General features: G+C 39.1%; 1 protein-coding gene and 1 pseudogene across 1 annotated transcript in view; both read right to left on the bottom strand.

The window, feature by feature from the left end:
* DCP1A (decapping mRNA 1A) overlaps positions 1-27,289 on the bottom strand; it is a 55,377-nt gene that overhangs the window by 21,500 nt on the left and 6,588 nt on the right. The window contains exons 4-5 of the mRNA XM_025885421.2: positions 4,901-4,967; positions 513-651 (exon numbers count right to left, since the gene is read on the bottom strand). Coding sequence (XP_025741206.2) covers positions 513-651; positions 4,901-4,967 — 206 coding nt within the window. The remainder of the gene's footprint in view (positions 1-512; positions 652-4,900; positions 4,968-27,289) is intronic.
* LOC112833731 (large ribosomal subunit protein uL16-like) lies at positions 5,936-6,755 on the bottom strand (annotated as a pseudogene).

Consider the following 27,289-nt stretch of genomic DNA (forward strand, 5'->3'; position numbering starts at 1 on the left):
AACCTTGGGGAGAAAATATTATCATTTAACTTTTAAACTAACACACAAAAAAGAAAAAGAAAAGAATTCTAGAAAAGCTTCACATGTGGGTAAAATCCAAATTAAAGGCTGTGAACCTACCATCAATTACAGACCATAAATATGCCCTTTAGTATTAGCGGGTAAAAATGATCGGACTACATAAATTCCTAAGCCCTAGCAGAGACTGCAGGGGTGAACAACAGGCAAGAAGCTTTTTTGGAACTACCTGCTGCAGGCTACCTTCTGTACCCTGAAACCACTTTCTCCCATAGTAATTTTACAAGAACAGAAAAATAGCATTCTAAATTTTCATGCCAAGTCAAGGACTCTGAGATAAGCAAATTTCTTTCCCTGTCTTTTAGGCTAAAAACAGTAAGACATACTTTCTTTTTGGACTAATTACCTCTACTGGCCTTGAGGTAACTTCCCCAGCACATGAACCCCCTGCAGGCCTCCTCCTCCCCTCTCCGTCCTCCCAGTCAGCATCTCACCCTCTCATATTCATCCTTGGCTCTGCTTAGCATCTCCAGGATGTCAATGGGCCTGTGGTCACTGCAGCCGTTGGCCTGGCTGGGACTCTGCTTGTCCCGAGCTGCTTGCTGGGACCGCCGTGTCTCCTCTTCTACAACACTAGTGGAAGAGAACCAGGTTTCAGAAAGACTTCTTTAGACATAACCTGATGCATGAACCCTCCTGGTGCTCGTCTTCTGCAGATACGGGAAGAATGTCATAGGGTACACTGGCCTCCCAATATGAACACGGGGCCTCGGTTACCTCATCCCGGGAATACATGACTAACCACTTCACCAGCTCATGCACAGCAATGCCGACTGATGGTGGCTGTTAGGACAGAAGTACAGAATTCTTTTCTAGAGTTGGTGGGAGCAGATAAGTTAAAATGACTAAATTATTTCTTTCTCTTTTTTGAAGTATCTCAGACTCAGTCAAACTACCAGGTAAAGTACATTTTCAAATGGACGTGGCCAGCAAGACAAAGGCAGGCTGCATAGCTGAGCAACCTACTGTGCAGTTTGTACCAACACCAGACTAGTGCGGGGGGAGAGAACCTTCTTGGGAAGAGAGGTCTCAGGGAATCTTCCAAGGTTTCCCTTATTCTCTCCTTAGAAATCACTGAGTGGGTGGCTGAGGTCAGGGTCATTGTGGCAAGGCTCTTTTTTAAAGATTTTATTTATTTATTTGACAGGGAGACACAGCGAGAGAGGGAACACCAGCAGGGGGAGCGGGGGAGGGAGAAGCAGGCTTCCCGTAGAGCAGGGAGCCCAATGAGGGGCTCGATCCCAGGACCCTGGGATCATGACCCGAGCCGAAGGCAGACGCTTAACGACTGAGCCACCCAGGTGCCTCGAGTTTGTTTGTTTGTTTGGTTTTTTTTTAAGATTTTATTTATTTGACAGAGAGAGCAAGAGAGCACAAGCAGGGGGAGCTACAGAAGGAGGGGGAGGAGCAGGCTCCCTGCTGAGCAGGAGCCTGATGCGGGGTTCAATCCTATGACCCTGGGATCATGATGTGAGCTGAAGGCAGATGCTTAAATGCATCTAGTTTTTTTTTTTTTTTAAGATTTATTTATTCTAGAGAGAAAGTGAGCAGGGGGAGGGGCAGAGGGAGAGAGAGAATCTCAGGCAGACACCCTGCTGAGCGTGGAGCCCAGCACAGGGCTTGATCCCAGGAGCCTGAGATCATGACCTGAGCTGAAACCAAGAGTCAGACGCTTAACCGACTGAGCCACCCGGGCGCCCCTGGGATGATTATTTCTAAAATGAATGTACAATCATGGACTTTACAGGAGAGTGAAAGAAGACTGATGTGTGATATGAGGATGAGACCAATTAGAATCAATATTGCTTCTCTTATATCCATACTGGGAAAGAAAGATTGTACTGTCACAGCTGTGACGCCTGTTGCAAAGGAAAAAGACTGGAGAGACATACTGGTTATTTCTTGACAGTGGGTCACAAGCGATTTCATTTTCCTTCATTTTCCATAATTAACAGGTGCTCCTTTAATAATGAGAAAAAAAGAATGCTCTTTCAAGTGACTTGTATTTACACTCAAGTTACAGGCTGCACCAGCCTGAATCCACCTTTACTGAGGACTCTGGTCACGCAGCCTACTTCTTCTACCTCCTGCCATGCTGCCTGGCTTGCCCAGGCTGGTATTCCGCTCTCCCCGACCCAGACTGGATCTGTAATTTTGATTTAAAAGAAGAACATTTCTTTTCTTTCTTTTGTTCTTTTTTTTTTTTTAAAGTAAGCTTTATGCCCGAATGGGGCCTGAACTCCTGACCCTGAGATCGAGAGCCACATGCTTTACTGACTGAGCCAGCCAGGCACCCCCAAAGAGAAGCACATTTCTAGTAGTTACCACTGCTCACCGGTGGAACAGGCCACCTTACAAAGCTCACCACTGCTGCAAGCAGAAGCTGTCCAGGTGGCATGGAAGGGACAGGAATGATGCTTGGACTCTGTAAGGCCTCTTCCAACCCAAACTCTGTGAGGAATGCCCTTGCCTCTCACCCTCCTCTCAAATATGCCCCAAGCCTATCTGTAAAGTCAGAATAAAGCTCACTTCCATGAGTTCTCCAAAGTTCCTAGTCTATATAGGCAACCATTTAAACAAGTGTTTATTGTTAAGAAAAGTTTCCGGCAGAGTGGATTTTCTCTTTAGGAGAGTCAGCATTTCCCAAGTTTAGTGGATTTTCAACTTTGCCACTGGCCAAAGAGGATTTCCAAATTCGGGTATGTACAGGTCTAGAAATCTGCTTGCTCTCCCACACAGCTTCTCAGTTTTTATAAACATCTTTTGGAATAAATCAAGTTCTTTACTTGGAGAATTTTTATTATATTGCAGCTGTTGAAACAGTGATTTAACAGGATGGGCACTGACAGGCACAGTTATTGAGACACACAATATGCCAGAAAGAATTTTACCTGTATTTCTGGCTAGCAGAGATGATATTCTGAAATATGTGGCAAACAGAAGCTGTACACAGGCAAAGTCAGAGTAAGGAAAGATAAAGTAGTCTTTTTTTATCTTTGGTGACCAGAACACCATTTATCACAAAGTTAATGTTAACATATAAGGTATTCTCTTCGGCCACAAATAGTCCAGACACTTAAAACTCATTATCAACAGTTTCATGAGGGCACTCTCTAATCACTTTCAGTACCTCCTCTGCTTCTAGTAAAACCAGCTGGAAGTGTAAGCAAATGTGCTTCTTTTGGGCATTTCTCATGAAAGAACCTGAAAACTCTTCTCTTCCCTTCTGCTTTCTGTTTCTACTTCCTCACCCTATTTTTGGGTTCCATACACTATCTTCAGATAGGCCTTCAGTCTTTGGCCTCATTTACCATCTGAAGTCTTATATGAGGGGTACCGCTGGCCCTGACAGTTTAGAAAAAAGCTCAAAATGGTTTCCTGTAAGTAGCTATTAAAGCTAAAAGAAACAAATTTCTCACTTGGGGCCCAAAAGCTTGCAACCTGCAGGAGAAAGTCTATATATTAATATATCCCAAAGTTTGGATATTTAAGGAAAATATTCTGGATTTCAGGATAACCAAGAATCAGCAAATCTGTGTCTTCTAAGTAATTAGGGAAGTGCCTTTGCTGTAACTTTCAAAACTACAAAAAAGTAGTCATCACATAGCAAATGGCTTTATAAAAAAGCAGTTTTAATTAATTAATTTCCAGAGAAAAGGTGTTATAAAAACAAAAGTGTGATTCTTCAAGCCTGAGTGATCCAAGTTCATCTGGAACACTGTCTGCAGGGGTGTGTGCCCACAGTAATAAACATGGCCTCCCCTGTGAGCTCACAGCCAAAGCAAATAAAGCAGGAGGCTGACAAACATCGCATCAGGACATGTGAGCGGTCCTGGATTAAAACGTTGCCTTAGCCATGTGTGCTTCTTTTAAAATGCAAATATACTTGGAACTGAGGTTTGGGGGTTAATTATTTACTACACATTTACAGAAATTAGTGTAAAATTGGCCTGTTTCTTAAAAAATGAGGACTGTTTTCTTCCAAAGATGCAGATAAGAACCTTGCAGGAGAGCAAAGGGAATTTTGATTTGACAGAAGGGGCTCCACATCTCTGAGGAGATTCAGGCAAAAACTGTGCAAGGGAAACACAGGCGAGCCAGAACACACCGCCCGCTGTAACGCTCTGCCCAGAGCTGTGTGGCACCGCAGGCCCCCTCAGCACCACAGTGTCCTGGGCTCCTAAAATCTGGACCAGCAGCACAGGTAAGCCAGGTGGCTCCCACAGGCTAACCTAAGAAAGCACAGTGAACCCCCCTTCAGAACATTAATTCAATAAAATTACTCTCCCAATTCTAAGATTCTGACATACAAAACATTTACTGGAACACAACCCAGTGGTAAACTGCGGACTACTAAACCTAGAATCGGTGTCAAAACGAAGTTCACTTCAGGGAAGCATGTGCAGGAGTTCTCTATCAGCTACTGAACGCGGCATCACTCGTCAAGAGCAGAAACCTGTAGGGAGCCTGAAGTAAAAGCCCCTTAGTAAAGCCCCTGCAGGTGGTGGGAAGGCTGTGCCCTGGGTGTCGATGGTATCCTCTGGAGTTAGGCAGTTTGACAGCCCTAAGCATATCACCCCAACCTAATGTACAAATAAAGAAAAAGACTAGAAGGAAACAGACTAAAACACTAACAATGGGAATAGTAGGATTACAGACGATTCTAGCTTTTCTGCCTCTTATAAATTTTTGACAATAAGCAGGAAATCAGGGGAGAAATAAATGAGTTAGTAGACTCAGTAACAGAGAAGTAAGAGGGAAAGTCATTTTTTCATCTCTCATGTATCAGTAATTGAATCTATGTCATGATATAAATACTTACTCAGCCATGAGTTTGGCTATGCGGTGACAGTCATTCTTGTCGTAAAACCAGATGCTGTATATTGACACTTGAAAAACAAAGGAGAAAAAAGAGGGGAAATGAGGTTTCAATATTTGTGTATATGTAAGTACTACATTACCATGGAATATCACAGAATTTACCATGAAACCTTCAAATTGTTAGGAGTTCCTCTAAAGAAAAAAAAAGCCTCTCCCCTAAACTGTTTAATAAAATTATTAAAATTAGGATCAGTAAAATATCCCAGATGAAAACTGAAAAGTCTGTTTTTAGACAGGATTACTAGATCTCACTGAGCCTAAGGAGCCACTAAGTGTAAGCAGCACCATTATTTTATGTATTAGAAAGAAAAAGAACTTTTTCTTAAAAAGAAAAACACTGCCAGTTAAATTAAGAATCAACATTGATTGTAAGATGCATTCCAAATGGATAGCAAAATGTGAAAAAAAAGTGTCTCATTGAAAACCAAGTTCACCCATCAGCTAACCAAGCACAGCACAGAACCTCTACAAGTCTCTTGAAGCCTGAATGGAATTAGTAGCTCCAGCTCCAGACCTAGTGCATGACCAATACTATGCGCACAGGAACCGGAGGTGCTGGGGCTGGGCTCAGTCTGTCATGCTTCTTACTTTTCCTTTTTCATTCCTAGCATGGATGGTGTGATCAACACTAAGAAAACCCTCACAAGATATTTGGTAAATAGGTATATGAACCTTATTATTAAAGATAAAAATACATAAAAATGACTGTAAATACTTTTTGAATAAGGTGGAGTAGAAATACTGAATACATAAGTCAAAATAAAACATAAGGCTAGTTAGGGCTCACTGTTACCATGTGCACCCACGACACTCACAGCCTGGCCCAGGTTGTACCTCCCTTCACACTTACGATGACTGGTACAGGAAGTACAGGTATCATAAGGCCTTTTTTTTTTAATTAAACTTTTTTTTTTTTTTAAACACAGGAAGTAGGATTTGTTGGTGGGCATGAATAAGGAGGGGGCAGTGCCGGTTCTCATGAGTGCAGAGCCTGCCATTTGTCCAAGGGGCCACTATCAGGGATGTATCTGACCCACAGCAGTCTGGGATGAGCTGCTTTTCAGCCAGCATGTCTTCAAATTCGTCTGCATTAAACTTAGTAAAGCCCTACTTCTTGAAAATGTGGATCTTCCGATGGCCAGGGAACTTGAACTTGGCCCTTTGTATGGCCTTTATCACACGCTCTTTGCTCTGCAATTTGGTAAGGATGGACATGATTTGGCCACTGTGGACCCTGGCCACTGTGCCCTGGGCCTTTCCAAAGGAACTCTGCCTATCTGTCTGGAGCCCGTCAACCCCAGCACAGGACAGCTGATACAGTTGACAGTCTTATTGACATGGATGACGTGGAAGGGATAGAGCCACACCCGGATGTGAAACCATCTTTGCTACAGCTTTTCACCATGTACTTGTTGGCACAAATATGGGTAGCCTCCAGGGCTTCAGAGGAGAGCTGCACATATTCATCTGATACTATGTGGCCACATAGTAGGTACTCATCCATTTTTGCCTTCTTCTGCCTCAGGTCAAAGATGCAGGGACTTCTCTGCAGAAGTGAGACTTTGGATACGGCATGCTCTTACAATACGAGTAACACTGGGTCGCATGGTGGCCCACGGTGACATCAGGATCTTCGGTGGCACCCCAAAGGAAAAGAGCTAAACTTTCACTTTTGAAGTAATTGTAGCTTCACACACAATTGTAAAACATAGAGAATGTGTGCCCTTTAATTTGTTTCTTCCAATGGTAACATTCTGTAAAGTTAAAATATCATAGCCAGGCTTCTGACATTGATACCGTACAGATTCCTGGTGCCCTTCTATTGTCACACCCCCCTTCCTTGGTCCCTCTCCCCTGTCTCTGACCCCCTAGCAAACACACTAATCTGTTCTCCATTTCTTTAACATTGTATTTCAAGAATGTTATATAATATAAATGGAATTATACAGTATGCAACTTTCTGAGACTGACTTTTCTGACTCAACATAATTCTCTGGATATTGATCCAAGTTGTTGCTCGCATCAATAGTTCATTCCCCCTACTCTCACCCCCCCCCTTTTTTTTTTTGCTGAGTAGTGTATTTCATGGTATGGATGTACCTGTTCAACCATTTATCCATTTGAGGATATGTGGTGTGTTTCCAGTTTTTTGCTATTATGAATAAAGCAGCTATAAATGTTCATTCGAAGGTTTTTGTGTGAACAGAAATTTTCCTCTCTGGGCTAAATGCCCCAAAGTACAATTACTGCATCATAGTAGTTGCATGTTCAGTTTAATAAGAAACTCTTAACCTGTTCCTCAGAGTGTTTGTGCTAGTTTATATTCCTACCAGCAATGTATGAGCAATCCAGTTTCTCTGCAACCTTGCCAGCATTTGTTGTTCTATTTTTAACTTCCTCCATTCTGATAGGTGTATAGTGGCATCTCATGGTGGTTTTAGTTTATATCTCCCTAACAGCTAAAAATGCTGAACATCTTTTCATGTGCTTCTTTGTCATCCATATATCCTATTTAGTCAAATGGCTGCTCATGTCTTTTGTCCCTTCTAATTGATTTTTAAAAAAATATTTATTTACTTGAGAGAGGGAGCGAGAGAGCACGAGTGGGAGGGGCAGAAGGAGAGAGAGAGAATCTGAAGTAGACCCTGCGCTGCGCACGGAGCCTGATGTGAGGCTCAATTCCATGACGCTGAGACCACTACTTGAGTTGAAACCACGAGTCTGACACCCAACTGACTGTGCCACCCAGGAGCCCCTTAATTTTTTTACTATTGAATTTTACCAGTTCTTTATATATTCAAGATACTAGTCCTTTGTTGGATATGTGGTCTGAAGATATTTTCTCCCTGTCTGTAGTTTGTTTTTCATCCTCTTAGTAAGGTCCTTCCAGAGCAGAAGTTTTTAATTTTGACAGGTCCAATTTATCAGTTTTTCCTTTTATGGATCATGCTTTTGGTGTCAAGTTGAAGAATTTTTTGCTGATGGACCCCTAGTTCCAAAATTTTCTCCTATGATTTTTCCTAAGGGTTTATAGATTTACATTTCAATCAGTGATCCATTTTGAGTTAATTTTTGTATAAAAACATTTAGTTTAAGGTCCTTTTTTTTTTTGGTCTAATTGTTCTAGCATTATTGTTGAAAATGCTCTCTTCTCTTTTTTTAAAGATTTATTTATTTTAGAGAAAGAGAAACTTTAGCAGACTCCTTGCTGAGCCTGGAGCCCGACTGGGGGCTCAATCTCACGACCCTGAGATCAGGACCTGAGCTGAAGCCAGGAGTCGGCCGCTCAACCAACTGTGCCACCCAGGGGCCGCTGGTCTCCTCTCATCTTTTGCACCTTTGTCAAATAGCAGTTGGGCATATTTGGTGGGTCTACTTCCAGATTTATTGTATCCTATTTATTTATGCATTTATCCTTCCACCAATGCCGCACTGTCTTGACTACTGCTGCTATATAATAGGCCTTAATATTGGGTAGAATAATTTCCCCACTTTATGCATCTTTTCCAAATTGTTTTAGCTTCTAGGGCCTATGCCTTTGCATATAAATTTTAGAATAAGTTTATTTATGCCTACAAAAATCTTTGCTGGTATTTTGATAGAAAGTGCTTTAAACCTACAGGCCAATTTGGAAATAGGTGAATTGGTACCATGTGGAGTCCTTCAATACACAAGTACAGTCTAGCTTTTCATTTAGTTTTTTTATTTCTTTCATTAGTATTTTGCAATCTTCAGCACACAGATCCTTGTACATGTTTTGTTAACTTTATGCCTAAGTACTTAATTTTCTTTGTAAGGATTATAAGTGGTAGGGTTTTTAAAAATAAAGTTTTTTTTTTTTTAATTAATCTCTACACTCAATGTGCAGCTCAAACTCACAACTCCGAAATCAAGAGTCACATGCTCTTCTGACTGAGCCAGCTAGGCACCCCTAAATGGTAGTTTTTAATTGTGACTGATAATTTTGAGTGTTGATCTTGTATCCTCATACCTTATACCAAACTCTTTATTAGTTCTAGAAATTTGTACCTAGACAGTCCTCTTATCTGTGAATAACATTTTTATTATTTCTTTCTCTCCCCTTTCTATTCCAGTATGTAGGCCTATTTTTCTTTCTTGCCTTACTGCATTGGTTAGAACTTTCAGTGCTGTGTCACAGTCAACACTGTGGACATCCTTGCCTTGTTCTCAATCTTAGAGGGAAAACATTCACTCTTTCACTATAAATATAATGTTGGCTGTAAGTCTGCTGTAGATGCTCTTTATTAAGATGACATCGTTCACTTCTATTCCCAACTTGAGAATGGACATATGATTTTTTTCCTGCATCAAAAACCATAAAATATGATTAGTGATATTTCTATTTCATAGTTAGTCTGTTGATATGATGGATTAAATTGATTGATTTTCAATACTGAACCAGCTTTGCAGATCTGGAATAAAGCCCATTTGGGCATCATTTATATTTCTTTTCTCTATATTGTTGGGTTTGCTATTTGGTTGAGGACTTTTTTTTACCTAGCTCATGAGAGAGACTGCTTTGTGGTTTTCTTTTTTTTTGTACGGTCTTCATCTTGTTTAGGTATCAGAGTAATGCTGGCTCTGTAAAATCAGTTGACAACTGTTCCCTCCTTGTCTGTCTTCTGGAAGAAACTGTAAAATTACTGTTAATTCTTTAAATTTTCTAGTAAAACCATCTGGGCCTGGAGATTTTTCTTTTAAATTATTTATTTAATTTCTTCAAAGGCTAAAGGATTATTCATGTCATCTATTTTATCTTGGTTGAGTTTTGTAGTTTGGGCTTTCAAGGTCCATTTCTTCTAAGTTATCAAGTTTGAGTGTAAAGTTGTTCATAGCATTAGCTTATTATTATTACCCTTTTAATGTCTGGAAAATCTACAGTGATATGCACTATTCTATTCCTGATACTGGTACTTTGAGTCTTCTTATTTTTGTTAGTATTGCTAAAGGTTTATCAATTTTATTGACCTTTTTTAAAATTTAAAAAACCTAGCTTTTTGCTTCATTAATTTTTCTGTTTTCATATTTTCAAGATCATTGATTTCTTCTGCTCTCATTTTTATTCTTTCTTCTGTAGGCTTTGAGCTTACTTTGCTCTTCTTTTTAAAATTTCTTGAAGTGAGAATTTAGTAGGCTCTCAGCCAGTCACTTGAAAGGATGGGAGGAATTCCCCCTAGCAGGCCACCTGGTGTGCCTCTCCTGGAGAAGGGAACCTTTAACCTTCACAGATGAAGACTGCTTCCCAGGCTAGGTTGGTGATATGACTCCTCCTCTACCCCTCCACCTCCCCTTCATGGAAGGGAGAGAAAGCACTCCCTGGGTGGCCACTTATTGTCAGTAGGGCTTCTAATCCTTCCTGTCAGTTTTTCTGGGCTCACCTGATATTGCTGGAAGGACTCCCACTCGATCCAGGAGGGGAATGAGCCTACCTGATCTGCCTTGTGTTGCTAGACTGGAAGTCAACAAATACCAGACCTGGGTCCCCTTCTTCTGTTGGGTGAGAGGGTTTTAAGACCCTCCTGCTGGGTTGTTTTGCCAGTTCTGGGTCTTCCTCTTTCTATCTTTCAGAGTTCGCCTAATTGTCTCTTGTGTTATTTCTGGGTTTTTATGGTTATATTTTAACAGGGAGAGCAAGGAGAGAGAAGTCTGTGCCATCTTGTTTGGATGAGATGCCTCATTATGCATTTTCATGGGAAGTCTAAGTGGCTTATTAAAAATCAGAGAAAAAAAGTCTTAGAACTGTAGCTAGAACTCAGGTATTCCCATTCCTAGGCCAGGAGTCTTGACATCACACAGCCACTGCCTCATTACATGAAATAACATAAAATTTTTTATAGAAACAAAAAGTTAATGAGCTTCAATTATGCTTGAAGACTAAAGTAACACATAAGAGTATAAATAATAAAACATACAATAAAAGGATGACAGAATATAGGAAATATAATGCTAGAACAAGAAACTTTAAATAGGAGCATCTGTGTGGCTCAGCTGGTTAAGCGTCTGCATTTGACTCGGGTCATGTGATCAAGCCCTGCATCATGCTCCCTGCTCGGTGGGGAGCCTGCTTGTCCCTCTCCCTATGCCCCTTCCCCCCACTCACGCTCTCTCAAATAAACAAACAAACAAAACAAGAAACCTTAAAGATCCTTTTCATAGCTATTATTTGAACTCTATCAACATACACTAACATGTATTGATATATTAATATACATTAATTGAAAAAGCCAGTTAGCTTTTTTAAAACTGAGGTATAATTGACATAACATTATTAGTTTCAAGTGTATGATGTAATGATTTATTATTTGTATTTATTGTAAAATGATCACCACAGTAAGTCCAGTTAACACCCATCACCATACACAGTCACAAAATTATTTTTTCTTGTAATGAGAACTTTCAAGATCCACTCTTAGCTACTTTCAAATATGCAATACAGTGTTATTAACTACAGTGACCATGCTGTACATCACACCCCATGACTTACTCATTCTGTAACTGTAAATTTGTACCTTTTGACTCCCCTTCACCCATTCTACCTTCCCTCCCCTGACTCAGGCAACCATAAATCTGTTCTCCATATCCATGAGCTTGTTTTTTTGCTTGTTTTGGGGTTTTTTTTGCTTAAAGATTCCACATATATTGGGGCACCTGAGTAGCACAGCTGGTTAAGTGTCCAACTCTTGGTTTTGGCTCAGGTTGTCACCTCAGGGTTGTGGGATGGAGGCCCGTGTTGGGCTCCATGCTCAGTACCGAGTCTGCTAAAGATTCTCTCTCCCTCTCCCTCACTCTCAAAATAAATAAATCTTAAAAAAAAAGATTCCACATATAAATAAGATCATAAAGCATTTATCTTTTTCTTTTTAAAGATTTTATTTATTTGAGAGAGAGAGAAGGGGAGACAGTGAGAGAGTACAAGCAAGTAGGAGAGGGAGAAGCAGGCTCCCCGCAGAGCAAGGAGCCCGATGTGGAGCTCGATCCCAGGACCCTGAGCTCACGACCCGAGCCGAAGGCAGATGCTTAACTGACTGAGCCACCCAAGCGCCCCCATTTATCTTTTTCTATTTTATTTAGCATAATGCCTCAAGGTGCATCCATGTTATTGCAAAAGGTTAAGAATTCATTCTTTTTTATGGCTGCATAATATTCCATTCTGTATATATACATTTTCTTTATCAATTCATCCATTGATGGACTCTTGTGTATACATATTCTGGCTATTGTAAATAATGCTACAATAAACATGGGGGTGCATATATCTTTTCAAATTAGTGTTTTCATTTTTTTTCAGATAAATACCCCGAAGTAGAATTGCCAGATCACATGGTGGTTTCATTTTTAATTTTTTGAGAAACCGCCATACTATTTTCCATAGTTGATGCAACAATTTACAGTCCCAGCAACAGTGCATGAGGGTTTACTTTTCCCCACATTGTCACCGACACTTGTTCTTTCTTATCTTTTCGATAACAGCCATTCTAACATATATGAGGTGATATCTCATTGTGGTTTTAATTTGTATTTCCCTGATATTAGTGATGTTGAGCATCTTTTCATGTACCTGTTGGCCATCTGTATGTCTTCTTTGGAAAAATGTCTATTGAGATCCTCTGCCCACTTTAGGGGCGCATGGGTGGCTCAGTTGGTTAGGCGATTGCCTTCGGCTCGGGTCATGATCCTGGAGTCCCGGGATCGAGTCCTGCATCGGGCTCCCTGCTCAGTGGGGAGTCTGCTTCTCCCTCTGACCCTCTTCCCTCTCGTGCTCTCTGTCTCTCATTCTCTCTCTCTCAAATAAATGAATAAAATCTTTAAAAAAAAATTAAAAAAATGAGATCCTCTGCCCACTTTAAATCAGATTATTTGTTCTTTTGTTATTAATTGTAAGAGTTCTTTATATAATTTGGATCTTAGTCCCATATTAGATATATGACTTGCAAACATTATCTCCCATTTGGTAGGGCCTTACCATTTTGTTGATGGCTTCCTCTGTTGTGCAGAAGCTTTTTAGTTTGATTTAGTCTCACTTGTTTATTTTTGCTTTTGCTACTTTTGCTTTTGCTGTCAAATCCAAAAAATCACTGCCAAAACCAATGTCCAGGAGCTCATTATCTATGTTTTCTTCTAGGAGTTCCATGGTATCAGGTCTTATGTTAAAGTCTTTAATCTATTTTGAATTTATTTTTGTGTATGATGTAAGATAGTAGCCCATTTTCATTCTTTTGCATGTAGCTGTCCAGTTTCCCCAATATCATTTATTGAAGAGACTGTCTCTTCCCTACAGTATATTCTTGGCTCCCTTGTTGTAAATTAATTTGACTGTATATGTGTGAGTTTATTACAAGGCACTCTATTCTGTTCCATTGACCTGTGTGTCTATTTTTGTGCCAGTAACCACACTGTTTTGGCTACTAAAGCTCTGTAGTATATCTTGAAATCTGAGATTGTGATACCTCTAGCTTTTTTCTTCCTTCTCAAGTATGCTTTGAGGGGCTCTTCTGTGGTTCCACACAAATTTTAGGACTGTTTGTTCTATTTCTGTGAAAAATGTCATGGCAATTTTGATACGAACTGTACTCAATCTGTAGATTGCTTTAGGTGGTACGGACATTTTACCAGTATTAATTCTTCCAATCCAGGAGCATGGAATATTTTTTCATGTATTTGTGTTTTCTTCAGTTTCTTTCATTATGTCTTAAAGTTTTCAGTGTACAATAAAAGCTATTTTAATGGCAAAAATTTTGTTTCACTCTGAATTAAGGTCATTTTATTCTACAAAAACTTGGCCAATCACAACTTTAAAGTTCCCTTTTTGATGGAAATAAAAGCTTAACTGGATTTTTTCAATTGTCATTGTAGAGGGAGTGAAAGCACTGATATACAGAGTGAGTGAACAGCTTCATTTTATGAATGAAGATGATGAACATGAATTTTTTTCCTACCCTGTTCATAAGGGGACTCCACCATAAGGGTGGAGAAACCCTCCAGTTTCACTAAAACCGTCCTTGACTGTTGGGCTCCACGTCTGGTCATGTGTCCTGCAGGTGACTGTGCACACCACCAGGCACCCAGGCTGGCTTCTGCTTTCTGAGCGGTCATTCAGCCTGCTGTGAAGAGTTTTCCATGTTTGGACCCAGGTTCACAGCCCCTCTTCCGTTCACAGAACTTCAAAACACCACCAATGTTTCAAACAGAATCAATGTCTAATGAATAACAAGTAATTTTGGAATATCTTACACGGTATAAGTAAATAGATTGAATTTAGCTTTGACAGCCCTTTGACAAGAAACACAGAGGAGGCTTTGTTACAGAGGAGATATTTATTAAACATTATCTTCTGCAGGGTCTTAGTTATGTTCCTATTCCTTGCAGCTAAGGATTGCTCCTACATAGAGTAAATCAGATTGGGCTCTGAAAAGACTCCATATATGGCAATTAAACACAACTATCTTCCTTTAAATATGCCTCTTTCAACTCTGGCTAAAGAACACACAAAACACAAGAGTCTGAATACAAGATTCCAGTTTTCCTCTAATGGACACACCTCTACAACTTACAGTGATGAGAAAGTTTATGATACGCACTAAGTACATCAGGCTCAGAGAAGAACACACAACATTTTCTGGGCTAAACAGGGGCATTTAGTAATGTTTTCATAGGGGGTTGCAAACCCAGCTCTTAAGAAAGAATTTCATATTGATAATCAAACTAAGCCCAACAGACCTGTCAACTTATGTTGACAATACTTTACTTACATCCTCCCCTTTTCCTTTGAAGAAATACACTATAATTTAGAAATAAGACACATGCCTTCCACTCTTGTACATTATCAAATAAACTGCCAAAAAAGAGCCAAACACTTACAAAGGCATGTTTGCAGAAGAAATAAAGATAAGGAAGCCATAACGATAGCTTAATGGGTAAAGGATAAGAGTCACACTCGATTCTGCCAAAAGCAGACCTGTAGAGGTTCAGACACGCATCCAAGAATCAGCTCTGTCTGCCAACATATCAAATGCTCAGTGCATGCAACTGGCAAGAAGGCCCTGGGAGCTGCCCCTAAGCCTGTCACTGTCACCAGTGAGGAAAGACAGACAAGTTCCCAGATGGCTAAGATCACGGAGGATCTGTCTTCAAGCCAAAGCCAAGGATTCTTCCCTCAAGAGAACTTCCACTCTATGGCCCAACACATTCATCTGCTGAAACATCCTGAAATAATTTTCCTTTAACTATAGCACAGAGGATTTAAGGATTTGACAATACAGTATTATTGTGCAAATAATGATGGCATCCTGATTTGTAAATAGCTTTTTTCAAGATGAAAGCAAACTGTTTAGTTATTGGACCCCCACCACACAGTGTGGCTGTTATCAGCTGTCCCAAGTAAGTTGTGCTGTACAGGCAAGTCACTGTAGAGTTAGGTGGTGTGGCAGGGCATTTGATTACCTTAAGGTTGTACTTCCATGAAAAATACAAAAATTCAGAAAATACCCAAAATTAAATGTTTCCTTTGCTTTTTAAATGATGGCATCTTTTGAAAGTGTGAAAAACGAGACTGACAAAGATTAAAGGTATTAGATCATTTAATATTGAGAATTTTTAAAAAGCTGAGGGGCAAGAGTTTTCCATCTCCCCAGAGAGCCCTGTTTGAAGATCTAGCAGCCTATTATGATTTGATGTTATACCTCACGCTGCTTCTCATCGGGAATGGTGTATGGCACGCAGAAGATCAAGAAAACCCTAATTAATTTGGAGCCTTTGTAAAATCCCTTGAGACTTCTTGAGATGCTGTGAAATGTCACAAAAACAGAGCTGGGAATCATTCTCATGCACATGTTGCCTTTTTGATTCATTTATTATTTAGATCTGACCTACTTTCTAAAAGGATTTGAGGAGGTTGATTTTCTCAGTTGGTGCCAAGCAGAAAAGGGGCTTCGATATAAGCTTTTTGGCAATGATGTTAAGAGTTATAAAGACTGACAAAGATGCCCTATACTGGGAAAGAAAAACAAGAAAATGTGCTTTGAATACAGCCAAAAACATTTACCTAGACATAGGGAAAATCCTTCTGATTATAAAAGTAATGTAAAAATGGAATAGATTATATAAACACCTGCCCTGGCTAGTGAAAAAGCAAATGCCCCTGCCTGGACAGATCATTTCCTTTAAGACAAAAATAAGCCTCATGGCTCCAAATTAACATTGGAAGGTTTGGAAAGAGAAAGTAGAAAAAGGCTCTGGAGTGGAAAGTAGAACACACACATACAGGAAAAAGGGTATGGAGCCAAAGCCTGCCCGACCTAGGATTCTGATAGGAGATTATGGTAGGTGGCAAACAGGCAGGCAAGGAAACTCTATGAATCTGTACATATGGCTGGTAAACGTGATTCAGTTACCTCAGTAGCACATCTGTTCTGGCCAAAACACACAGCTTAAAACACCAATGAACACTAACATGGTAGAGAAAGAGTACACTTTCTAAAATTTAAATTGCAATGTCTATTTATTGAACACTGATTAAAAGACATAGGCCAGGACATTTTAAACTGCTATTCTGCAAGCTCGCTGGTTTATTATTTCAAAATTTGGTGCCCTTCTCTAAATTAAATCAAGTCTGAAACTATTTACCAGCAATACCGCTTCCACAGTCCCTTTCAACACTGTAGTTTCAGTATAGGATTCAGACACATGAAATGATCACTGAATTTTTGGAGGGAAATTAGGAAAATAAACCCAAGAATATCACAACTGTTCATTCCTAATTACAAACTTTCTATTCTTAAATAATGGGCAACCCCAAATAAAACAGAGAGTCACGCTAGGGTTTTACGTGTGCTGCTAGGGCTGATTGCCATGACTGTCATACAGTACTCACCACTTATGGTGAGAGCCTCTCCTTATGGCAGAGCCTCTCCTAGGTGTGTGCTGGAAGTGATTATGGGGTATGCCAAATGTTGGACCTGTCCATCCCCCGTGGTCTATCCATCCCAGCGTCCCACACAGAAATGATCATTTTTATGTATCACAAGGGACAGTAAAGTGTGGCAAGCATGGTCCCTGGCCTCCACGGAATCTTGTGGGCTCCCCAAAATCTACACGTAGGGCTTTGGGAAATAGTTCAGATAGTGGTGTAGAAAAGGGGGACCTTCTTTTCTCTCCTTTCCCTAATTAACTTCTCTGCTACATATTTTTCTACCATTTTACTAAGAGATCATCCAAACCAGAGCTATAAGGCAAATGTCCACGAGGATCATCCAAACCAGGGTGTGGTGGGATCAGGGAGGCTGTGGTGCACATGTCCCACCCAGAGCTCCTGCTGACTCCCAGTGCGTGCAGGGACGCAGGTGCTGTGTGGCCTTCCCAAAAAGGAAAGCTAGAAATCCAGGTGTGTGTGTGTGTGTGTGTGTGTGTGTGTGTGTGTGTGTATGTAAAATATCCTTATTTTTAAATGTTGGTAGCAAATGCTTATCCCATGCCTTCCTTTTAATTAAAAAAAAAAAAAAAATGCTGCGCATGCCTGAAGTAGTGACTCTGTAAGTAGCTCAGAGCTGCCTGGAACTTCCAGGGGATTGAACCCCAAGGGCTCAGTCTTAATGTTTCTTCCGCCCACTCCAGAGTGGCTTCAAATCTTCTTGGACTAGTGGCTACTCTGTTTTAATTTTTACCTCCACAGTAAACACAAGATGAAAACCTATATACATACATACTAAGAACACATTTCTGCCACTTAGCTATAAAGTACTGGTTGCTTTCCTTTGTGAGTTCTCAAAAGAGAAAACATTATTTAAAAGAGATAAATGGTGCATGCACTGTTAACTTTTAAAACATTTATAATTAGGATAACACCACATACACACAAAAAAGTTAAAACTGCTTTTTACCTGTCAACACTATTTTAGGGGGGAAAAAGCCAGTACTTAGTGAGACACACTGGAAAGAATCTCCTTTGGAAATGTGGAAATGTTCATGGACTTAGGAACAAAGTTAACCAGAAGGTACCTGGGTAGAGGCTCCACTAGAGGCTCTCCTAGAACACTCAACAGTGGCCTACAACAGATAGAAAGCCATAGAGACATTTGAAACTTCTGACCTGACAGCACCACCAGGTCAGTCCTGGAGTCTAAGTCACTCTATGTTTTCATGGTGTTTTTACCTCTTCAGTCTACTAACGTGGCAAACAGCAAGGCTCTTTCCTTATCTTTGTCCAGAAGGCCAGATTAATGCAGTTGCCACAGATCCTTTCTCCTTCCCTGATAACAGAATCACACCAACCATAGCAGTGCTGCTGCTGATGGTGGAAGACTGTCTTTCTCCGGGCTGGTCAAGAAGCACCGTGCTGAATTCAAAGATCACAGAGAATACTGTGGAGCTTTTAAAATTGTTTATAAATTCCTCTTTTAGTTTGGAGGTAGAAGTCACATTTTTTTCATGACAAATTGTAAACTTCTCTTGCAAGGACATTTCCTGCACTGTGCTTTAAGTCTGAAGATCTGTGCAAATGCCAATAGCCACCTACCATCCTCTACTGTTCTGAGTCTTGCCCTTGAACTGAGAAAGGGCAAGCAGAGACAAAAAAAACTACAGTATTTCTTCTACTAAAACTTTCCATTTGGCAGCTGCATTTTCAACACTATGGAAATGAATCACCCTGCCTTTTCTAGTGATCTAATTTTAATTAAAAATGTTCTCTATCAAGAGACTGATGCCCGATATAAAGGAAAAGTTGTAAGTGAAGCAGAAACAAAGGGGTACTTCTCACAGGCTTTTGGAGGTAAGTTCTTAAAAATATTAAATAGTAATTACATTTTAATTTTCAATTGCTTGTTACAGTGATTTGTTGTTGCTAAGCAGGTTATAGGGCAATATACTTTGTTCATTTTGTCAAAAGTACTTTAGGATTATAGAAAACATTTGAAAATATGAAAAGTGGTATTCATTGGGAGATCTATGCCTTAAGGTGCTGGATGGAGGAAACACAATTGTCCTTGTTTCTTTCAGTAAAAAAAAAAAAAAGAAAGCCAGGTCTAACATGCATATAAAGTAAAATAATGTTACTTTTTGGGCTAAAACCACAATCACACACTGGTCTAAGGAGGGAATAAAGTTAGGTCTGAGAAAAGAAAATCTAGACTGTATACTCCTTCTAATTAATGGATCAGTGTTGCTGCTAAAAATGATCAGGAAAAGAAAAAAAAAACAACCATGTAAATACCCCCCCAGTCTCTCTGGTAGATCAGATTTTCACTAGTACTGGCCTAATCATTCAAATTTACAGCTGATAATTTTCTAATCATAAATCTTAAATAATTAATTTTATCATTAATTAATAGAGCTGTTTTAGGAATAAATATTCATAGCACTGGGATTAATATAGTAACATATTTCATTAAGAATCTTCACCCTTGCCAGAAAGGTAGAGTTCTGACACTAAAAGTTCTAACATAATTTAATGACTTCTGCTTATAATTCTCTAAGAAAATACAACAGAACCTCAGGACTATTTCTTTAAAAGTACACAACAGTTTTATCAAAATGGTATAGTGCTTGGTAGAGTACTTGGTAAATGACAGATGTTTAATAAATATCACTGAATAAGATGTACGTCTGAGTTAATCAGACTTTGTTTAAAAACAATGTAAAAGACGATACTGAAATAGTTTTTGCAAAAGGAAATCATTAAATGCCAGAATTTACTTTATAGAGCTTAATGGGACCACAAACCTTTACTTTAATATTTTCAATTAACCAAGTTACAATGTAGACTGCCTAGCTGTAACAAAGAGAAAAACCAGTTTTGCTTGCTTTTACTTTTTTGATTCATGTACCAAATTTTGGATTAAAAAAACCTGCTCAGAACCCTTTACAGAGGCAACCCTCTCAGGTCCCCACCCTCTTCGGGAGCTTTGTACTAACACTTTACATGGTGCTTAATCAACTTTGCTTTGCTGCCCACCCAAAAAAAACCCAAAACCAAAACCAAAAAAAACCCTTTACAGAATATTCTTGGGGCATTTTACAATTAAGTCATAAGGAGGTGCCTACAGAAGTAGAAATCAAAGGGAAAGCACCTTCTAGGAGAAACATACTTAGGAAGGTACGTTGCTTGTAGCAGGTGCTTGCCAAATGCTTGCCCAAAGAATGAATAGTGGATAATAGAAGCATGATCTCCTCACTGCACAAGTGGACTGTGGAGATAAGTGTCCTGTGATAAAGTCAGAAAGAGATCCTACATCTGCTTTTTCAGAGGCCAGTCTCTATATGGAGAATAACTGTCCTGATACCATTTTCTGAATAGGACATTCCTCTTAGCATTTTCTTTAGATGTGATGGGAAAGATTTTAAACTACTGACCCAACATTTTATTGTTTGTGAGTGTATTCAGATATATTTATTCCTGAATAAGTTTTGTTATACTATGTTTTTTTTCCTCGGAAACTGTATATACAATCTAAGTTTTAAATGTACAGGCAAAAAGTTCTTCATAGTGATTTGTTTTTAAAAAATGTGTATTCCCTATATTTAGTTGCAATACATAAAAAATACATACATTATTCCTAATATTGCCCATTATGCTCCTCCCCTTTTGTTGTTGTTGGATCAATCAGGTCATATGGGAGTTTTTGTTGTTGATTGTGTTCTGTTGTTCTACTGCAATTTCTATGTTCTGCAGTTAATTGCTACTCATCTGTATTTTCCTTCAACTTAACCCAGATTTCTCTTTTTTCTTAACTTCTTGGGCTGGGAGGCCTACATATGGTAATTTTTATAAAATTCTAATATGTATTTGAAAAAAATGCAAATTCTCAAATTGCTGGAAGAGGGCTCTTTATATGCTCATTAGACCAAATTTAACTATACTGTTTAAATATCTCATAATCATCTGCTTTATCTGTCACTCACTGAGGTGGCTTGTTAAAATCTCCCATGATGATCAGAATTTTTAACTTTTGATATGTATTTCTGACATATACTAGGCATGTACTAGTTTGGAATAATTCTATCTTTAAGTAATTCATTCCTCTTATCATTATGTGGCAACTTTCACCCCGATGTTTTTCACCTGAAATCTATCACGTATGACTAACATAGCTACAGCAGCCTTGTTCGGTTAACAGTTGCCTGACACACTGCATTCTATCCCTTTACTTTCAATCTTTCCAGGTTTTTGAGTTTTAAGTCTTTTGAAAACATTATTCACAAATTTGTATCTTCATCCAGTCCCAGAATCTTTTTTTTTTTTAAAGATTTTATTTATTTATTTATTTGAGAGAGAGAGAATGAGAGATAGAGAGCTCGAGAGGGAAGAGGGTCACAGGGAGAAGCAGACTTCCTGCTGAGCAGGGAGCCCGATGTGGGACTCGATCCCGGGACTCCAGGATCATGACCTGAGCCGAAGGCAGTCGCTTAACCAACTGAGCCACCCAGGTGCCCTCCCAGAATCTCTTTTAACTGGCAACTTACACTTAACATTTTGTTCTAGTTACTGACTTCTTTATTCCTGCCATTTTATGTTGGGCTTTCTATTTCCCGTGGTGTTCACTCACTTTTTTCCCCACCCTGGTTTGTACTGGTTTAAAAGACTCCTATGTTTGTTTTGCAGTAGTTATCCTGAATCATTTGAACACACACAGACTGACTTAAATCTATGGTTACTCAATTTAACTCTTCTCACCCCAGTTGTGGGATGCTTTAGGTCTGAAGAGCTTTTACCTGATGCTGTTGGGTGTCCAGTATCTTTGCTTCACCTTTTCAACTAGTCATTTCACTGTCTTATATAGTCCATGCTTATTTTGATTTACTTCCTTTACTTTGTTCATTAGTTTGTAAACTTCATTTCTTTCTTCTGTGCTCAATTTTCTTCTTTTTTTCCTTTAAGGAGCCTCCATGCCCAGTGTGGAGCCCAATGCGGAGCTTGAACTCAGAACCCTGAGATCAAGACCCGACCTGAGATCAAGTCGGCTGCTTAACCGACTGAGCCACCGAGGCACCCCACAATTTTTTTTTTAAAGATTTTATTTATTCATTTGAGACACAGAGATAGAGAGTATGAGCAGGGGGAGAGGCAGAGGGAGAGGGAGAGGCAGGCTCCCCACAGAGCCAGGAACCCGATGTGGGGCTTGATCCCAGGACCCTGGGATCATGACCTGAGCTGAAGGCAGACGCTTAACAACTGAGCCACCCAGGCGCCCCACCCCACAATTTTCTTATTTCTGAGCCAAATTAAATACAATTAAGAATTCAGTTGCTTTAGGAGCATTTCAAAAGCTCAACAGCCACATGTGCCTAGTGGCTACTGCACTGGATAGCGCTGCTTTAGAAGCGCCTATAGCAAGGGGCTGCTAAAGGCACAAGTTCTGTTTTTGTTGAAAAATGTCTTTATTTTGTTCTCCTGAATTACTGAAGTATGGGTTGTTTTTTCCTCAGTACTCTTATTCCCTTGTCTTCCAAACTCAGTAGCTGCAACTAAATATGCTGGCAGTCTAACTGGTGCTCTTTGGAAATAATCAATCTCAAGTAGCCTTTGGTTGCTTCTGTGTTATTTCTTTCTACTTATTATGCCTGGTGTCTTATTCTACTGCCTATATCTGAGATTTATGACTTTTGAATATTCTAGAAAATTCTTAGTTATAATCTCTTCAAATAGTCTCTCTCAAATCTATTTTATCTTTCTGAAATTCTTCTCTGTTATGTGTTAGACTTTCCAATTCTATTCTCCTCGCCATATTTTCCATTTCCTTTCCTTTCCTGGATGAATTCTGGGTAATTCCCTCAGATGGTCTCTTCCAGTTCCCCCAATTCTTTCTGTTGTTACAAATTAACTGCTGAGTCCAGTAGAGAGTTTATTTCAATAATAATTAAAATTTTAATTTCCAGAAATTCAACTTTGTTATTTTTCAAATCTGTCACTTTTTTAACAATCTACATCTGACGTTTACATCCATTAAAGTCTCTATCTGATCATTTCAATTAACTAAAATTTTGGGGAAGGGCTGGCTAATCCTGCTGTTTGTTGTATTTTACCTTTCACTGAGTGTGAATTATTTCCTTGTATATTTAGTAATTTTGGACCATGAGGCTTGTCGATTAGCCAGAAGGATTTTGCATTTGCTTTTGCTAGGTGTCCTAGAGTACTCACCTGCTGAGGAGCAATCTTTATGTTAATATTTTGGCCTGGGTAAGAAATTATACCAAGTGAATGGTATAACCTGAACTCCAAATCTGTATGAGAAAGCTCATGGTTACAATTATTCAGGGGAGACACTTTCCCTATTACCCAGAGCCCACACTGAGATAGATAAGCTTGCCTTGTCCTTCTCCTCGGTTGGTGGGCTGATATTTTTCTAATTAATTAATATGGAGCTCATTAGGGGACCTGGCTGTATTTACGTATGGGTGTCTCAGCTCAACCTCTCCAGCCATGAGAGCTCAAGGCCCTGTCTCCTGACTCCATGTAATTGTCATGGGACCCTTATATGAAGGAGAGCTCCATACCTAAGAACCCTTGACAGCTGGCAGCCAGCCTGGTTTATAAGCTTCTCACTTCCACTTTCAGCCTTCACTCTGAACTTGGCCCACTGAAACGTCCCCTATTCTCTTTCTGGCTAAGCTATGCGTTTGGTATTTTATACAGCATTTCTAAATGTTCGTAGGAGAAAGATTTCCTGTCGTGACATTGTTGGATAGGAGTTGAAGGATTATTTTCTTTGACATGCCTATGCCATAGAAGTCCTAGAAGTTCAGAGTCTCCCAAGAATGATTTTATAAGGCAGTGAGTAGAATGGATTTTCTTTGCAAACGGAAACAGAAGATCAGCAGATTGATAGTAATGCCTATGTTTAAACAGCAAAAAAACTGTTTCTTCAACTAATCAAAGATAAAATTAAAACTATCATCAATGTTTTTTAGGGAGAGGTGTCCACAAATTAAACATTACATTAATACAAAGTTTTAGCTGGGAGGGTGCTATGTATGCCAGTATATGCTCAAAATAAACACCATGACCCACTCACTGATCAGAACTGTTGCTGTTGAGGGTTTTAAAAAAATCTGTACACTAAGATTTCTCATTTTTAACCTGTATATATTTTCAACTTATCATACCTCAGGCTGCCCAGTAATGGCCCCTATAACATGTGAAAATAATATCTATAAAGATAAACAGTCTCCAGCTTGTCATGGTGCTAGTCAGAAGAGACAGGAAGAAGGACACTATGAACCTGGGTTATAAGAGAACCTGGATAATATTAAAATCCTCATAACTCTCTCACTACAAAGATCATTTGGCTTGGGTCCAAGATGGAGACACAGTCTGTAATATTTTATATTTGTAAGTGCCTGACAAAATACCTTCATGTATATGGTGCCCTTTTAAGATAAGTAGGTCAGATCAGTGGTTTACGTGATTTATCCAAGGTTACAGCCCGAAAATGGCAAAGCCTAGAATAGAATTCTGAAAATTAAATTGCATGCCAAAAGAGTGTTACCATGGCAAAGCCCCCCTCAGGGATATCTTCTGCAGCTTTCGTATCTAGAAATCATTTATAAATTTTAAAAAAGAACGGCTAAATGAGAGGCCTAAAAATTGAATCCAAAGCTCCCCTACCCTAGTGCTTGTTCAATTCAGGTATGGCACAACAAAAGGGAGTGTGTGAGAAGGGGTTCATGCTTTAGACTTCTGCTGTCCAATATGGTAGCCACTAGCCACATACGGCTACTTAAAATGCAAACTGATTAAAATTAAATAAACTAAAAAAGAAAATTTCTTGGTTGCACTAACCACACTGAGTGCTCAACAGTCACATGTAGCTGCTCTTTGGGACGGGACTGATACAGAGCATTTCCATTATCGCAGAGTAGTACGGGTCAGCCTCAGTCTACAATGTGGATTGATGAAGTAAGTAATTTTATTGTGGCAGCCGAGTAGAAAGAACACGGGCTTCGAAGATTTGAATTCTGCCTATGTCACTTACAACCTTTGTGATTCCTCAGCAAGTTTCTTAACTGCTCTGAGACTCTTGTTTCCTCAATATAAGTCAGAAATAAGTTGTTAGGAACTACACTTTTGCTTAATTAACTACAGAATCTGCAGTCTTCCCAACCCTCACTGCAGCCCTGTAAGGGTCTCCTGGCTGCCCAAAGGCCCTTGATCAGTATAGAAATATACTGCTTCCAAAAAATAGAATCACCAAACCTAAGCCCTTGGGTAGCGTAAGCATTTTCTCTGTAAGATTTTACCTTTCCCTTTGGGGGGAAAGGTGTATAAATAAGTACTATATTTATAGTGTATAAATAAAAAGTAAAAAATGAAATCAAATGAAACAATTAGAACTAGAAAAAATTATAGTTCAATTTTCCATTAACTCTAAAAAGTGATTTGAGTGAAAGAAGCTGGATCTGAAGGTGCAGTGAGCAAAATAGGTCAGGTGTCTTAGTGGTATTTCCCACAAGAAAACAACAGAAGGGCAGCTACAGAATCAGGTATAATTACCTGTACACACACTCAGACACTAATTAACTTTTTGTTTAAAGAACAAATCCCTTAACAACTCACTAGCTTGCAGACCTGACAAGACTATTTTCCACATTTAAGACTAGGTAGACAAAACACATACTCGAGAGAGGCCTTCACACTCCCAGAATCACTTTATGCTGCCTTGTCACTTCTCCCCGATACAGCTGTTCCTTTAAATACCTTCCCCAAGCTTCTCTTGTAGACTGTTTCTAATACACCCACAGTAAAAGCAAGCTGATGTGCTCTTGAATTTCTAATTAGCAATATCAGAAACTGTATGGCCTCTTAGAAGATGATTCAGTGTCTCAATTAACCAGGAAACTGGACAACCTTGGTTCTAAGGAAACCTTTGTTTTAACTTCTTACTGAAAATCTTCCTAAAATAAAATGTATTAGTGTGCCGTTCTGCTCAAGAATATTCCGATTAACATAATAAACACTCCTGATAATTTCAGGTCTTATCATGACAACAAATTAATCTATGACACTATAGTGGGGTTAAAGTTACAGAAAATTGACACTTTTATGCTGACCCCAGGTTACACTTGAGATATTTGCTAGAGTCTCACAAAATGAAACCTAATATTAGCTTGTTTTCTTATAATTTGCTTTCATTTCTTCCACACATGGACTATAGAAATGTTTCCAGATAACTGAGGCTCTGATTAGTTAAATTTTGGTTAGTTGTGATTTAATTATATTTGTGTTATGTTGCCACTTTCAACTCCACAGGAACCTTTGATTGTAAAAGAAATACTATGATTCACATCAGATTTATGCTAAATAGTAACTGAATCCATGGGTCTCTGATAATTTTCCTGACTACTTTAATAATCAAACTTTTCTTAGAAGCAATAGCTAGTAAAGAACAGAATTATATCAATTTCCCTTAAAAAAAAACAACCTGGAACTGTGTTCCTCTGCAGAATTTCCCTTCAACAGAATTTCAGCACAAAGAAAACTGCCATCTGAGACGAACCATTAGAGATGATGGACTCTGAAAAACAAACTGAGGGTTCTAGAGGGGAGGGGGGTGAGGGGATGGGTTAGCCTGGTGACGGGTATTAAAGAGGGCACATTCTGCGTGGAGCACTGGGTGTTATGCACAAACAGTGAATCATGGAACACTACATCAAAAACTAATGATGTAATGTATGGTGATTAACATAACAATAAAAATTATAAAAATAAAAAGATGGGAAAAAAAAGAAAACTGCCATCTGAAGTAATTCTACTGTGAACATTAGTTTAAATAAATCCATCTGAACTTACAGGTATTAAAAAGCATTTCTAATATGCCCCCAGAAATTAAAATCTCAGAAAGGAATTATCTGGACGAATAGTTCACTAAAAAAAAAAAAAAAAAATCAAGAGACTATTTCACTTAGATACTTAAAAGTGAGCTGTGGAGAATTTGGGGCTTTTGGCTCTGAAACAGACCTCGCCATTCCTCATTCTGGGAATTAAAAGAGGCATAATTTCCAAAGCTTTTTATATTTACACCAAAGACATTCCTCTGGTACCAGTTACCTTCTAGTCAAGTGAAATCCAAACAGTAACTTTTTCTTTTTTTTTTTATTTTTTGTAGTAACTTCCTTTTTAAGCGAGAAGTAACATTTCTCCAGTAAACTCCTTGGATGATAGTTACAATTGCTTTATGACTATAACTAGTTCTGATCTACCCACAGTCAGTGCCAAACAGTCTCTCTTCTGTCCTCAAACACTCATACCTTCAACACCCTACTGAAACACAGGAATTGAGGATACTTTTTAGTATCTTAACTTCTTTTTTTTTTTTTTTTC

Source organism: Callorhinus ursinus, unplaced genomic scaffold (genome assembly GCF_003265705.2).
Source record: "Callorhinus ursinus isolate GAN/ISIS: 27379988/994484 unplaced genomic scaffold, GSC_fseal_2.0 scaffold15, whole genome shotgun sequence".
Taxonomy (NCBI): Eukaryota; Metazoa; Chordata; class Mammalia; order Carnivora; family Otariidae; genus Callorhinus; species Callorhinus ursinus.